At 40.5% G+C, this 13,706-nt stretch overlaps 2 protein-coding genes across 3 annotated transcripts in view; both read left to right on the top strand.

The window, feature by feature from the left end:
* The window catches only part of LOC311018118 (ubiquitin-conjugating enzyme E2 H-like), a 60,518-nt gene that overhangs the window by 35,198 nt on the left and 11,614 nt on the right, over positions 1-13,706 (top strand). The window lies entirely within an intron of this gene.
* On the top strand, positions 2,003-11,141 carry LOC311018124 (guanine nucleotide-binding protein G(i) subunit alpha-1). 2 transcript variants are annotated; one of them, XM_084016931.1, is made up of 9 exons: positions 2,003-2,417; positions 5,877-5,919; positions 6,672-6,813; positions 7,795-7,952; positions 8,091-8,219; positions 8,591-8,720; positions 8,812-8,965; positions 9,739-9,931; positions 10,026-11,141. In XM_084016931.1, the coding sequence occupies exons 1-8, from the start codon at positions 2,300-2,302 to the stop codon at positions 9,927-9,929; spliced, it is 1,065 nt and encodes a 354-aa protein (XP_083873057.1). In that variant the 5' UTR covers positions 2,003-2,299; the 3' UTR covers positions 9,930-9,931; positions 10,026-11,141. The 2 variants fall into 2 exon arrangements, with proteins under 2 accessions (XP_083873057.1, XP_083873056.1); XM_084016930.1 differs by having other exon boundaries at positions 2,004-2,417; positions 10,022-11,141.

The following is a 13,706-nucleotide window of genomic DNA, read 5'->3' as shown; positions in this document are numbered from 1 at the left end:
TTTCTATCGATTTCTACTGCATGTCTCTTCTTCAAATTCTAATGGGGTTTGTGCAGTTGTCATGACGATGGCTGTGTATTGCCATCATGCGACCTAAGTATGGGGCTTAATTAATATACGGGTAAGTGCAGGAGGGGTCTCTATTAATGCATGGTTTGTGGCTGACGCCTGGTCGATGTCCTGGTCCCGATCGATGCGATGACTGCTTCGAGTTCACAGATGTTGTTTGAATGTTTGAAACACACAGAATGAGCTGACTGATGTTTAAACAGTAGAAAATAAATGTTTTGCAGCTATAGTTGCAGCGGTGTAGAGGCCTGCACAACAAATACACACACACATACACACATACATATTAGGTCCCAATTGGGGGCCCTGATCTCTGTGGGACATAATGAGCATCAGAGTGCTGACAAGCTGCTCTTTCGTTTCACCTTTCATCTAACACTCATGAGACTCCGTCACTTGAAAAGCGTCAAAACATTTCCTGTTGCTCGGCGGGTGCTGCGGCACGGTTGTTCCATGGCAACAATAATAACACGTCCCTATCCGCACAGAAATAAACCCCCAAAAACGAACATTTCCTGCTTTCAAAACTGCTCCGTTTAATCTTTTGATTATTAGAAAAGGGTTTTGTTCTGTTGACCTGCGGCCTCGCCTCTCCTGTTGCAAATGCATATGAAAATCTTTTCATGTTCACTTAGAATGATTAGGAAAAGAATATGGTGCTGGTTTGCATGATGTCGGGCCATCTGCAATGGATATGTAAAATGAGGAGATGAATGCTGACCACATCTCAACCCTTTCCCATCCCGTCCATATAAAACCATTGAGAATATGAAGATTCACTTGAGGTAGAACATTACAAGATAACTCGATTTTTCAATCTGCATTTGTATTTCTATGCACAATCATACAATACATTCTGATGTTTTCATCGCCGATTGCAGATTCCAGGTGCTTTTGCCACACAGCTCTGAAGGCTGAATCACACAATCATCCACCGGCCATTTGAATTCCTGGATGTGGTGATGGAAAAAGCTTAACCACAGCGTCTAACCCTTGTTTGTGTCCTTTCATTACCTCACAGGGATGCCGATCACTAAAGGACAGCAGGCCTTCTTCCCCATCAGAGCAACTTGTTGTAATGACGGATAAACCTTTAAACATTTGAACTTGAACTTGAGTATCGAAATGTTGATTTAGAATTTAAACAAATGTCTTAAATTTGGCAAAAAGATGTGAAGAAAGAAATCAAAGTCACCTATATATGACGTATATATATGCTTATTCTGTTTAAAGGTGTAAGTTTCTCAAAGAGCTGAAGCTTTCAACACAGAAAGCTGTTTGTGTCTGGGCTGCACATGCAAACATGGCATCTCATGACAGAGGGTTGCAATGCAAATCAGTAGTGACTCCATGTATGTATTATATTGATCTGTTCCACTCCTATTCATACTTGCATAAACAAAACAAATATGTGCCACAGTGTAATAACAGCTGATTTGCCTGTCTTGTCGCCTGATTACTAATACTGCATTTGCATGTCTACTTATTCATTCAAAATCATTTTTGAAATTACTGAGTAGACGTTTTTGATTAGGTGAATAAACATGATTGGCCTATGCTATTAAATCTCTATTTGGTGTTGATGACGTCAAATTTACTAAAACCAACATCATAAACTACTAAGTCAAATAAATCCAAATGATGAGATGCAAATGCAAATGTTCCACTATTTCATCATTCCTAACAAAGCATCTCGAATGTTTGACTTCCCATACGTATTTCTACTTTGATCGTGCCTAAATCTTCGTCTGTTTCTTCTGTGTTTTCTTGGAGTAAATCGTTTTCCAACCCCAAAATCAATAAGAAGCTTAAAAATGTAAAAGAAGCTTGTTGCTCTGCTGCGCATGCGCAGTTCGCATGTATGCCCGAGGAACAGGAAGCTAACAATTTGTCGCCCGTCCACGCCTTAATGCGAACGATACAGGCTCTGCTCGACCCCCGGAACACAAGCAGAGAAGCCAGCTGGAGCGAAAGCCGCGCGTTGTGGTTTATTCATATTTGCGTGTTGGTCGTGAATTCGGGAGCTTGAGTGCGAGGCAAAAGGGCGTGTTTGAATCTCAAGTGTAGACATACTGCCTCCTCCTTCCTCCTCGCCCTCCTCCTCCTCCTCCTCCTCACTGGATGCTAGCTCGGTAGCCTTTGCATGTCGTTACACTCATAGTTAAAGTTGTGTTATAGTCTGCTATATCTTTTTTTTTTATTATTTATTCGGAGGTCAGTTTAGAAGAAGATGGGATGTACGCTGAGCACGGACGACAAGGCGGCGCAGGAGAGGAGCAAGATGATCGACAGGAATCTGCGGGACGACGGAGAAAAGGCTGCCCGGGAGGTCAAGCTGCTGCTGCTCGGTAAGAGAAAGATGGATGGACGGAGGGACGGGGTCTCGGTCTATTTGCTGGAGAGGGACTTTCCTACTGCCCACCGCCCGCTGCGAACTGAAAGCCAGCTGTTACACATTAAAACACGCGTCTATATTACCTCAATTAGCGTGTATCTAGCTGCGAAATTTTTAGTAACTCGACGTGGTTAACTTTGATGAAACAAACAAGTGGTAACGTTGGAGTTTGAGACATTTCGGAGCTTCGTATGAATGGTGGTGCAGTTAGCTTAAAAAAAAAAAAGTTGTTGCTGCTGGACTTCCTTTTTATTTCTCCCTCCTCAGCAAATTAAATCAGCTCAGTCATTAAACTCCTAATCAGTTCGCCGTGTGATTAGCTTTGTTCCCACAGTAGCCGCTATTCCCCCGACGCTAAGTCAGTAAGCTAATTTAGCTAAGCAATTAGCTACTTAGCTAGTTTAGCGCACCGTCGCTAGCTCGGATTAGTTAGCTCATAGAAAGCTTATGGTTAAACAATGTCTGTGATGTTGTCTTTACAAAATCTATGAACAGTTTGTGATTGGTGTTACAGATTGACTCCATTGGTACGATTTTAAATCACAGTACCTTTTCCTGTTTCGAAGCCATTCATATACATACTAACGTTAACGGGTTTTTTAAGGCCGATTGCCCCAGTTGCTACAGTCTACAAAATTAGCTAATGTTTTTTTTTTTTTTTTTTTTTTACAAATATAAACAAATGTTCTCCGACGCGAGGTAAAAGTTGGTGTTTGTGGGAATATGAATGAATGTATTTGCGAGTTTAAAGGTTATGCCAGAGATGTTGGGCAAGTAGTCTGAATGTTTTTGTCAACTCCAGACCAGGGAGGAAGGCTGAAAATGTTTCATGTTTATGATTTCTCAAGAGGTGTATCGGCTTTTATTAAAAACATTTATGATGTCTTAGTGTATGACTAATGGAGAATTCATGCTCAATTTTATCCAAATGAATGTTAGCTGATGAGGGAAAACAGTAAGTGTGGTCATTTGAAGATGTCCAATCAGACAGGGACACTTGCGATCCCATTTCATTCAGCTAGAGCAGCCAAATATGTTCAGAAAACTGTATCATTAAAACCATTATGCAGCCTTGGGGTTTCACGTTGTTAAAAGACTTCATTCAAGTCAGGGGAGGATAAGACAAACACTAATATTACAGATGATCACATCCCTATATCAGCATTATATCACAGTTGGATCTGGATTTTTTTTTTCAAGGAAAACTGCCACACCTTCTCTCGATTCTTCCTGTAACTGGTAGCTGATGACCACTGCTGGCTGTTTCAGTCAGGAAAAGACAGACAAGTTGTTGCATAGCAACCTACGCAGCCTAGCTGACCGCAATCATCTGTGGCAACTGTATACACACACAACAGAGACAGCTAGTGCATGCTAACTGGATGTCTGCCTGGACCATGCACACACATGACTACGCACTGTTTTGAAAATCTACTAGTATTCTAGTAATCTTTTAGTTGATCTCTGTTCAGACAGGTCCGTGTGTCATCACAGGTCTGTTGTCAGGAACAGGATTTTTCCCCAATCACAGACAATGTACAAATGCTTGGGTGCAGCAGTTGGTTCCTTCTCACAATTTCCACAAGTACATGCATGAGATGTCTGGCATTAGTTTCTGGATTTCTTGTCTGATGGGGCAGTTACCATATGTCTGTACACACATGGATGTACTTCATATTGGCAATGTCTTTCTGTGAAATACAGTGAAATATGCAGCTTTACCATACGTGCTTATTGCAGTTTGCTGCTCTGTCAGGCACCCCATGAGCGTTGTGTTTGCATTAAATGAAATGTTCTTGAGACGAGTGATTTTAGTGGGAGGACTGCCTCAGATGCAGCCTGTTTGTGCAGTGCACACATGCAAATCATGAAAATTGATCTTTGTGTGTCATGGTATTTTCATACACAGGATCAAAAATGGAGCACAGTGGGAAGGCACAGTGTTTATTATTGACTGGGGAGGTATCTGCATCTCAGTGTGTTCCCTGGTCCAATATGGCCCTCTGTCAAACCTAGCTCTGTGACAAAACTCGACCCATTTTACTTCTTCCACATTTTGACATGATTACCATACATTAGACCCTTACATTTCAGCAGCCCGGTGAAGTGCGGTAGTGTGTCTGGAATTTATTTCTATGTCCGTTATAATGTTTTGCTGCAAAGGTCTGTGTGTTCTCTGTGGTGCATTGCTGTTTATCATAAGGGACGATGAACTGGTGAACATTTCTCTTCACCAGGGAGTTGAGAGTCCCTGCAGAGGTAAGGTAATTAAAAATGTTGTGTGCTCAGCTGAAAACATGCTCTGTATCTCAGAGGGAGCTGGAGCTGTATGAGAGAGATGTACCAAACTCTTCTTTGGTTTATTCAAATGGTTCACCGATTTGTATCTGTCTCGTCTTTCTTAACATTTGCCTATTTTAAGGCTGTGATGTCATACTTAAGTAGTGTTGTATATTGATCTCACATAAACCATATGGTTCATATGAGAGACATCTGACAGCTCTGAGTACGGCCAACCCTTCTGATGCAGCATCAGTTTCTAACCCAGGGATGATACGCTGTCTATAATCTCATTGACAGAGGATCCAGTTGATTAATCCAATTACAGTGTGACCTGCAAATTGGGTCTCAGACACTAGTGTGCATTCTCTGACAGCGTGAAGTCACTGATGTGTTGCAGGTTAAAGTTAACAAATGTATGTATTTGAGAGTGATTTGCTTTTTTGTTTTGGGGGTGGGATATAACCGCCAATAGCTGGATCATGTGTCGTTGACAATGGGCTGATCTGGTATCGCATACCATTATTATTATAATAATTATTCAGTGGATTTATATTTGTGTATTTTTTACATTTGGTTTTACATGATTTTGGACGGCCCGATGTTGCTTCACACTGAGGCATACAGCCTAATGATTAGACGCTGGGATCGGTACTTGGTTTCGGCCAATACCCAACGTTCAAGTATCGGTATAGGGACTGAAAAAGTTGTATTGGTGGATCCCTACCATTATATGCCAGTAATTTAGCAATTGGTGTTTGTGTTTTGATTGTGGGGCTGCACAGTGACTCAAAAAGTTGTCTGGTCTGGACATGTTTGTTCACATGGTGCATAAATGAATGACATATAGGGCCTTGACAACAGACATAAACTTAAACCAGAATTATCTCTTCAAGAATTCATATTAATAGAAGACTCGTATCAGGGCAAACTCTTAATTCAACACACACAAAAAGCTGTGTATGCATGTAGCGTGTGGTTATATCACACTTGTCAACTTGAAATTACTTTTGGGGTGTATTGTGAATACTTGTACCTACTGGTCTGACATCTGTGATTCACACTTAAAACAATTTAATGTAATGTAATTGTATCAACTGTAATTTTCTGTGCCATCTGCTATCTGTTACAGGTGCTGGAGAATCTGGCAAAAGTACAATTGTTAAACAGATGAAGTAAGTGTGTTTTTGGTTTGCTGAGACGGTCAGTATTTTAGTTTGTAGTGAGCAGCGAATTGTGTTACCATAGATCTAATCGTACCCATCATAATGGCAAGTTTTATGTTGCATTATGATATTTTTTTTTTTTTTTAGTTCCAGCGTGTGAAGGCATTATACAGGACCCCTCCCCCCCCCAGACCCCCCCACATAGCCATGATTCCTTCCATATAGGTCAACAAAAGCTTACTAGATCAATAGATGTTTAGTCCGACTCACCGGATGTAGACTGACTTGCGAAAGTCTGCCATTGCCCACTTGTAAAGTCAAATTTCTCCTCCCCTTCCCCTATCTGCACATCTATTTTGCAACGGTGCTGTCGCTGCATCCTGGGCTTCGAGTCACCCAAGTTGATTGTGATTTCATTTAAGAAATACAAACAATCCAGAGCATTTTTTCCCCCCTAAAGCAGATGATAATGTGTGGAGCCATTTTTCTTCAGTGACACAGTTTGTTGGTGATTATGTGAGAATAAAAACATTCAATTAGTTGATTATTTTATTTATAAACAAATTGTTTAAGCATGACTCAGAACTCATCGAGAAATCTCACGCAAAATGAAAATTCTCTAAAAGAGAACAAATCGTAAATATTACCCTCAATCACTTGCACAATTTAAGGCCATTTTAAAATGTAAGTAATAAAACAAATGATCTTTCAGAACATGAAACAGCTACTTGGAATGCTTATATCGTCTCTTTGTGTGCAAGGATCATCCATGAGGCAGGTTACTCAGAAGAGGAGTGTAAGCAGTACAAGGCTGTGGTCTACAGCAACACAATCCAGTCCATTATTGCCATCATCAGAGCTATGGGACGCCTCAAGATCGACTTTGCTGATCCAGCCAGAGCGGTGAGTGAAGTAAAACAAAGCTGGTATTTACACTGTTCCTGGGACGTTACCGGTTGTATTTCTGTGCATATGTGTGTATATATAACTCTGCTATGAGGGCAACAACTAGTTAGTCATATGTCAACCCTTCCCTACTGGGCAATTTTCTTCTCACTTCCCTCCCTGCAGTAGGTCAAATAGAGCTGGTAGAGGTTTAGTATCACTTTCCAAATGCTTCAGAGGCTTACTTGCACAAGAACTGTCCGTGGGTCTTCCAACTGATAGTGTCACCCTGCTGGGCTGCCGACCAGGATAATTTGAAGTACTTGTTCGTGGACAGAGGAGCTTCCTGTCAACAAGAATGCTGTTTAACAGTAATAATCAGCAATATTTCTATTCCACATGGTTTTTGAAGACTTTTGGGTCATTGCGTTGTGAGGTATATAATAAGTACTGCATGCTGCAGATATATACAGCGCAGACTTCTCAGTATTTTATTTCCTCTTTTTGCTGAACAGACTGCTGTTTTATTTTGTAAACTCTTTTCCCCGGCATAACACAAGGCTTAGTCATTGCATCAACGTGACTGGGACGGCTCTCCCCTCATGACCATTTTTACACCCAAAGCTTATTCGTACTTGATTATACGCTCTTACAAGTATAACATTTTGACCCCTGATTAAGCCACTGTATAGCTGGTATGCCGTGGTTAAAAGGACTCTCCCGCTGACAAATTGGCATGTGAATAATTAATAATCAGACATATTTGTCAGTAGGAGAGAACTCACAGTGATTTTATGAAAAATTATTGCCTCTTTTTAAGCCAAAGACAGCCAACTAGAATTAATACATGACTAATACGTTATTCAACCAAATCTAAAGTCATTGATGATACAGCAATGCTTATTTGACATTGCACTGTAAACACTTTCTTAGCAAAGCTATCTTTAATGTATGTAGAAGAAATTGTGGACTTAAATCGGCGGTGCTTTTTCTCAATAGGACGATGCGCGGCAGCTCTTCGTCCTGGCGGGTTCAGCCGAAGAGGGCTTCATGACAGGCGAGCTAGCCGGGGTCATCCAGCGGCTGTGGAAGGACGGAGGCGTTCAGGCCTGCTTCAGCCGCTCCCGGGAGTACCAGCTCAACGACTCTGCAGCTTAGTGAGTTGACTGCACTGACACACATACAGGAACTACTGCCGGACTGTACTTGGCAGTATAGCTTCCAATCTCAACTCTTAGTCTGCAAACATCTTGCTGTAGTTCTTAACGTTTCTCTCTGTCTTTTCTCCCCTAAAGCTACCTGAACGACTTGGACCGGATATCCCACGGTGCTTACGTGCCCACCCAACAGGATGTGCTGAGAACCAGAGTCAAAACTACTGGTATTGTGGAAACGCACTTCACTTTCAAGGACCTGCACTTCAAGTGAGTACAACCACCACCATAGTCAGTCTTAACTGTATTTACATGAGTGGTGCACGTTTCTAGCGTGATTCCTGATCTCTGAATAGTTGTCCACATCTCTGATATTTTCACTGATTCAAAAAGGTGTGGCGTTGTTGTCGTTGACTTTTTTTCTGTGGGTCGGAAAAACATTTGACCAATCAGAGTTTCGCACGCAGGATTAAAAATGAGGACTTCATTTTCCTGCATAGCGTAGTAGAAAATTATTATTTTGAATTATTTAATTACATTAATTATTGATAATGGAAATCTAAAGATTCAATGACTAAGTCGATGTTGAGAGGCACCTTAATGATCGTTTGTGTGGTATATTATTTGACATTGTATTGCAGAATGTTTGACGTAGGCGGTCAGAGATCAGAGAGGAAGAAGTGGATCCATTGCTTTGAGGGAGTCACCGCCATCATCTTCTGTGTGGCTCTGAGTGATTATGACCTGGTTCTGGCTGAGGATGAGGAGATGGTGAGACCCTCTGACATATAAATACTATTTACGTTCAGTTTTTCAGCTTCTTGTGGTCACAGCAACATTGTGTGTCTCTCCTCTCATTCAGAATCGAATGCACGAGAGCATGAAGCTGTTTGACTCCATCTGCAACAACAAGTGGTTCACAGACACCTCCATCATCCTCTTCCTCAACAAGAAAGACCTGTTTGAGGAAAAGATCAAGAAGAGTCCTCTCACAATCTGCTACCCAGAATATGCAGGTGAGAGGGAACACACACATATGCAGAGCAGTTTGTGTTGTATATGCAAATACTGTACGTTGTACATTAGTGTCGCACATAAACCATTAAGTCAAACCAGGTATGTTTTGAGATTTTTAAGTGACAGCATTGAGCTAATTAGTAAGGCTCAAGGCCTTGAAAGGTTTATGGAATGAGACATGGTAAATTAAATCATAAGTTATGTTTTCTAGGTTAAACTCCCCATTGGGTTTGACTGAGGGAACCTGACAATACATTGAAGCAGCATGTAGTGTCTTTAATGTTTGCTTTTTAAGACTGATTTGAGGTGCAGAAAATACTGTCTTACATTTCCACACTCAGTCTGTCGGCCCCTTGTTGCCACTCAAAGGTGTGTCAGTCTCTACAGATATCACAAAGATGCTTTTTTATTCTCCTCCCTGCTCTGCTCTTGAACTGTGTGGGCTGCTTCATGTTTTTAACAATGCGTCCTTGTCCGCTCACCGATGATTACTGGCACTCAGATTTCACAGTTTCCAGACCATCAAAATCTGAAGCTGACACAAATTCTGTTTGAGTGTAAAACAACAAGGTCTCCACATTTGGAGTCTTCCTGCTATCAAGAACAGTGTTTTCTTGTTAAGCTATATGAGAGCTGAATCTGATTTTTATATCCGGACAAACTTATAATATGCGATTGTAATTTGAACGCAGCAAATGGAAAATGCGTCCAACCTTTCCCGTCAGTTATTCCCAACAACAATGAAAACAAACTGTGTTGTCTTTGTCTTCAGGCTCCAACACCTACGAGGAGGCAGCAGCTTACATTCAGTGCCAGTTCGAGGACCTGAACAAGAGAAAGGACACTAAGGAGATCTACACCCACTTCACCTGTGCCACAGACACCAAGAACGTCCAGTTTGTGTTTGATGCCGTCACTGACGTCATCATCAAGAACAACCTGAAGGACTGTGGCCTTTTCTAAAGGTAAGACTGCTGCCTTACAGGCGAGGGGGAAGAATCCGTCACATCGTTCTCCACTAATCACGGTGTCTTTGTTTTCTTCTCTTTGTTCAGGCAGCCTGGTGGCGGGCTTGCCGAGTGACTTTATTCAAGGGGACTCTGAACTGGAGGGAACTTCATAGGACCCTGCTGAGAATGTCACTTTTAACCTCTTATTAACTTATGTTCATCTCTAAAAGTTTTAAAGACGGTGTGTAGAAAAAACATTTTGTGTAAAATATTTGTACAACTGTCTATGGCTGGGGATTTTTCACAGTTTTTAAAATGTGCTTGTTTTAGCTTTTATTATCATTATTTTAAATTTTTATATAAAAAGGGGGGCCTTGACTTTTTTTTTTTTTTTTTTTTTTCGTCCATGAATGAACACTTTTCGTCTTTTGTTTGCCTTGCATGCCTTAGTTGCAGTGTTTCTTTTTGTTGAGTTAGATGTTAGGTATATGTAAATGTTACCATTGAACTCCTCCCAAGCCGCCCTGGGTCCATATTATCTTTTTGTTTTTCTTTTCAATTTTCCATCCTCTTTTTTTTTTTCTTTTTTTTTTTGCCTCCTTGGACAAACCAAGCAAGACCAAGTCACTCTGTAGACCAATTCACTCTGACACATGTGAGAGTGTGTAAACCTTTTCAGACGTGCGATTTGCATGTGTGCTGCGAGTGGGAGCATTGTTTTGATTGAGGCCAAAAGCCACCGAATGTGTGTGCATGTGTGCGTATGTTTGTGCGTGTGTATGCGTGTGCGAGCGTTTGTGTGAATATGTGCACAATATAAAGCAAAGGGACTTTATTCCTCTACTTGTCATCCTCTTTCAAAGTTTTATTTTTCTAAGCGACCAAAAAGAAGCTACTCTGTAATTAACGAGTGCACGTTATTGGTGCGCCGCTACAAACTGTAACATTCCTCATTGAATCAAGAAGCAAAGACGAGCTTTGAAAAGAGGATGCCAATGGCGGCCTTGTAGCAGACAGTAGGACCATATGTCGATTCGTCTTTAGTGCAGACAGACATGGCTGGGTGCACTGTTATTGATCATGATCTGTGATGGTTTCAAGTTACATATCCCCCCTAGACCCCGACCCTCTGTTTCCATTGGATGGGCACATTAGTGGACTAATCTCCATGATTTTGCTAATAAACGAGCTGCTGTGGTAAAACCATGGCACCTTATGCAACAAACCTGACTTTTTGTGTGTCAATGTTGTGAACACTTTATAGAAGATACACAAACGTGACACGATAGTAGCAATGAAACAAATACTTGAATAATATCAATTAAATACCCGCTATTATGCACAATTACATACAAACTTTCTTCCTGCAGTCTATTCAATGTGAGATTTTTGGGGGGTTTGCATTATTGTACATTTATACCATTTGGATTTTAAACCTTTGGCTGGACATCCCATTCGGCTCTGAGCTATAACAGACAAGCTACAAGAAAACTTATTTGACTTGATGATAAACGATCGCAGAAGTAGGACAAACAGTTAAAAATATTATTATTTGGTGAGCTAGTGTTGCTCTCCTCAGATTCAGAGATGCTAAATTTCCAAATACAGAAAGCATCTTTTGTTTTCGTTTCTGGTACTGTGAGCAACAGAATTTTTTTTACCCAGAAAAAAAACAATTTTATGAATACATCTATAGACAAGAAGACTCTTAAAGGGCCCCCTCTAGACATTTTAAAATACATTAATAAATTACTTTTCTCAGATTTAAAATGTGGTCTGTGTTCCTAAAACAAATGAGCTCATTAAACTACTTCAAAATATCCTAAAAGAAAAGGTACTCTGTGTAAAGTAGGTTACACCAGCTATGACTACATACATTTGATTTATATTACATTCAATGCTGGTCATAAGACGTCTCCTCCTCTGAAAAGTGCATTTGTTAGTGTATGTGTCCTTAAAAATTGCGAATCACATGTTCATATTTTGCATCTCATCCAAAGTAGTCGTGATGTCAAAATCAGCTGACGGGTTCAAGTTAAACAGATTTATGGTGAACACAGAGGAAACGTCCTCCTTCAGGCCTTTTATTCTTGAACAGCACATAAAATCATTGTCATATCACATTTGCAGTGGAGAGATATTATCCTTAAATAAACCAAAACCCAGAGCAGGATTAAACATCAGCTGCCAGAACAGTAAATGGTTCCCTCTTGTGGTCATGTTGTGTAACAGCATGTGATAACAAAGCATGCTGTCTGATGTTCATAAAGGAGACGAGGGAACATCTAATCTCCTAATTTTAATATAATTATCGCCGATTGCTCCTGACTAAGATGCATTGGTCTTTCATATAAAATCTCCACTGGAAATGCCCCAAGATTAGGACTAATTAATCCTGAACTAGAATGAGGGAGTGATTTTCTACGAGCTGTGGTGATTTACCACCCAGAAAATCATTGGTACCGTTCTACTGAGCATCAGTGATATTGGTGACAAGAACTGCTTAGGGAGAGCCAAAAGGATATTATAAGACAAAACCAGCCACAGCCTGTCGGCCCTGCTACAGTCTGGCAGACTCCTAAATGTATCCTCCACTTCATATAGTGGGGTTTGGATGTGTGTTTTTTCTGTGTTGATCGTGAGCTGATCCCCAATTAAAGGAATTAGTTGAGAGATAGTGACAGTATGCTCAGAACCACTTTTTTTTTTTTAATGTTCATGTATTTCATAAGCACACCGAAACAAGACGACGGCAATAACATCATACAAATGGGTCACAGCGGTGCCACGGCTGACTCCTGTCTCGCAAACTTAGCTAAGCCATCACTGCACAAGCATAACGATTAGGCATTAGCTGAGAGGACACTATTTTTGGGAGGCATTGTGTGATTTAAAAGCTAACTGCAGAGTCATTTAGCTAATCCCTTAAGCCCTCCCAGTGAGATCAAAGAGTGTGGATATGAAGCTTCTTTAAAAACTAAGGTGTCGTTGAAGAAAGGGAAGAGGTAATGATGATTATGATGATAATGATTGTGATCAAACAGTACTTCATGGCGGGATGTGGCTGACCAGGGGAGGCAAAGCAAAAAGGGATTCAATCCAAACCACATATTCGGTCTAAAGAAGCTCTTTGAAAACTGAAAAAAAAAGAAAACCGTATTAACAAGCTGATTTATTTGATCCGTAGATCTGTAGATACCATGTTTGCCACTTAAAAGGGTTAACATCTGAGAAGACATGAAGAGATGGAATTCATAAGTTATGTGTTGAGTGAAGTTTTGACTTTATACAGTAATAATGTGTCCACATAGGCGATGGGTATAGCTCCACTGAGGATTTTGTGAGTTTAAAAATATATACTTGTAAATAGTGGTTATAGGTTAGTATTTTTATCAAACAAGAAGCAAGAAAATAAATATGCTTATTTCCTAACATGTCTAAGCTATTCCTTTAAACCCTCATTTACTGATTTGCGTTGGTTACTTAGCATGAACAGCTGTAAAGACAAATCACAGTTGACATTTTTTACACTTCAGCTTCTATTCATTATCGGCCGACACCTAGTGATACCAGTAAATGTTTGTGATTGGCTAATAGCAGCTCACATAAGCTTTTTTTTTTCCTCTGCTGAGGAAATGTGTTTGGTTTGGAGTCAGTCTTGACTTTGTACAAGTGTACGCTGCCATCACAAGTTTCAATACATAATTAAATCTCATTGTGAGCTTGGAGAAAAAGCCAATGTGATTTAGTTGCCAATTCCCTAAAGCCATTCAGTGTAATTAACTTATTC

The sequence above is a fragment of the Eutrigla gurnardus genome, assembly GCF_963514095.1.
Source record: "Eutrigla gurnardus genome assembly, chromosome: 9".
Classification (NCBI taxonomy): domain Eukaryota; kingdom Metazoa; phylum Chordata; class Actinopteri; order Perciformes; family Triglidae; genus Eutrigla; species Eutrigla gurnardus.
This window is presented reverse-complemented; position numbering and strand designations above follow the sequence as displayed.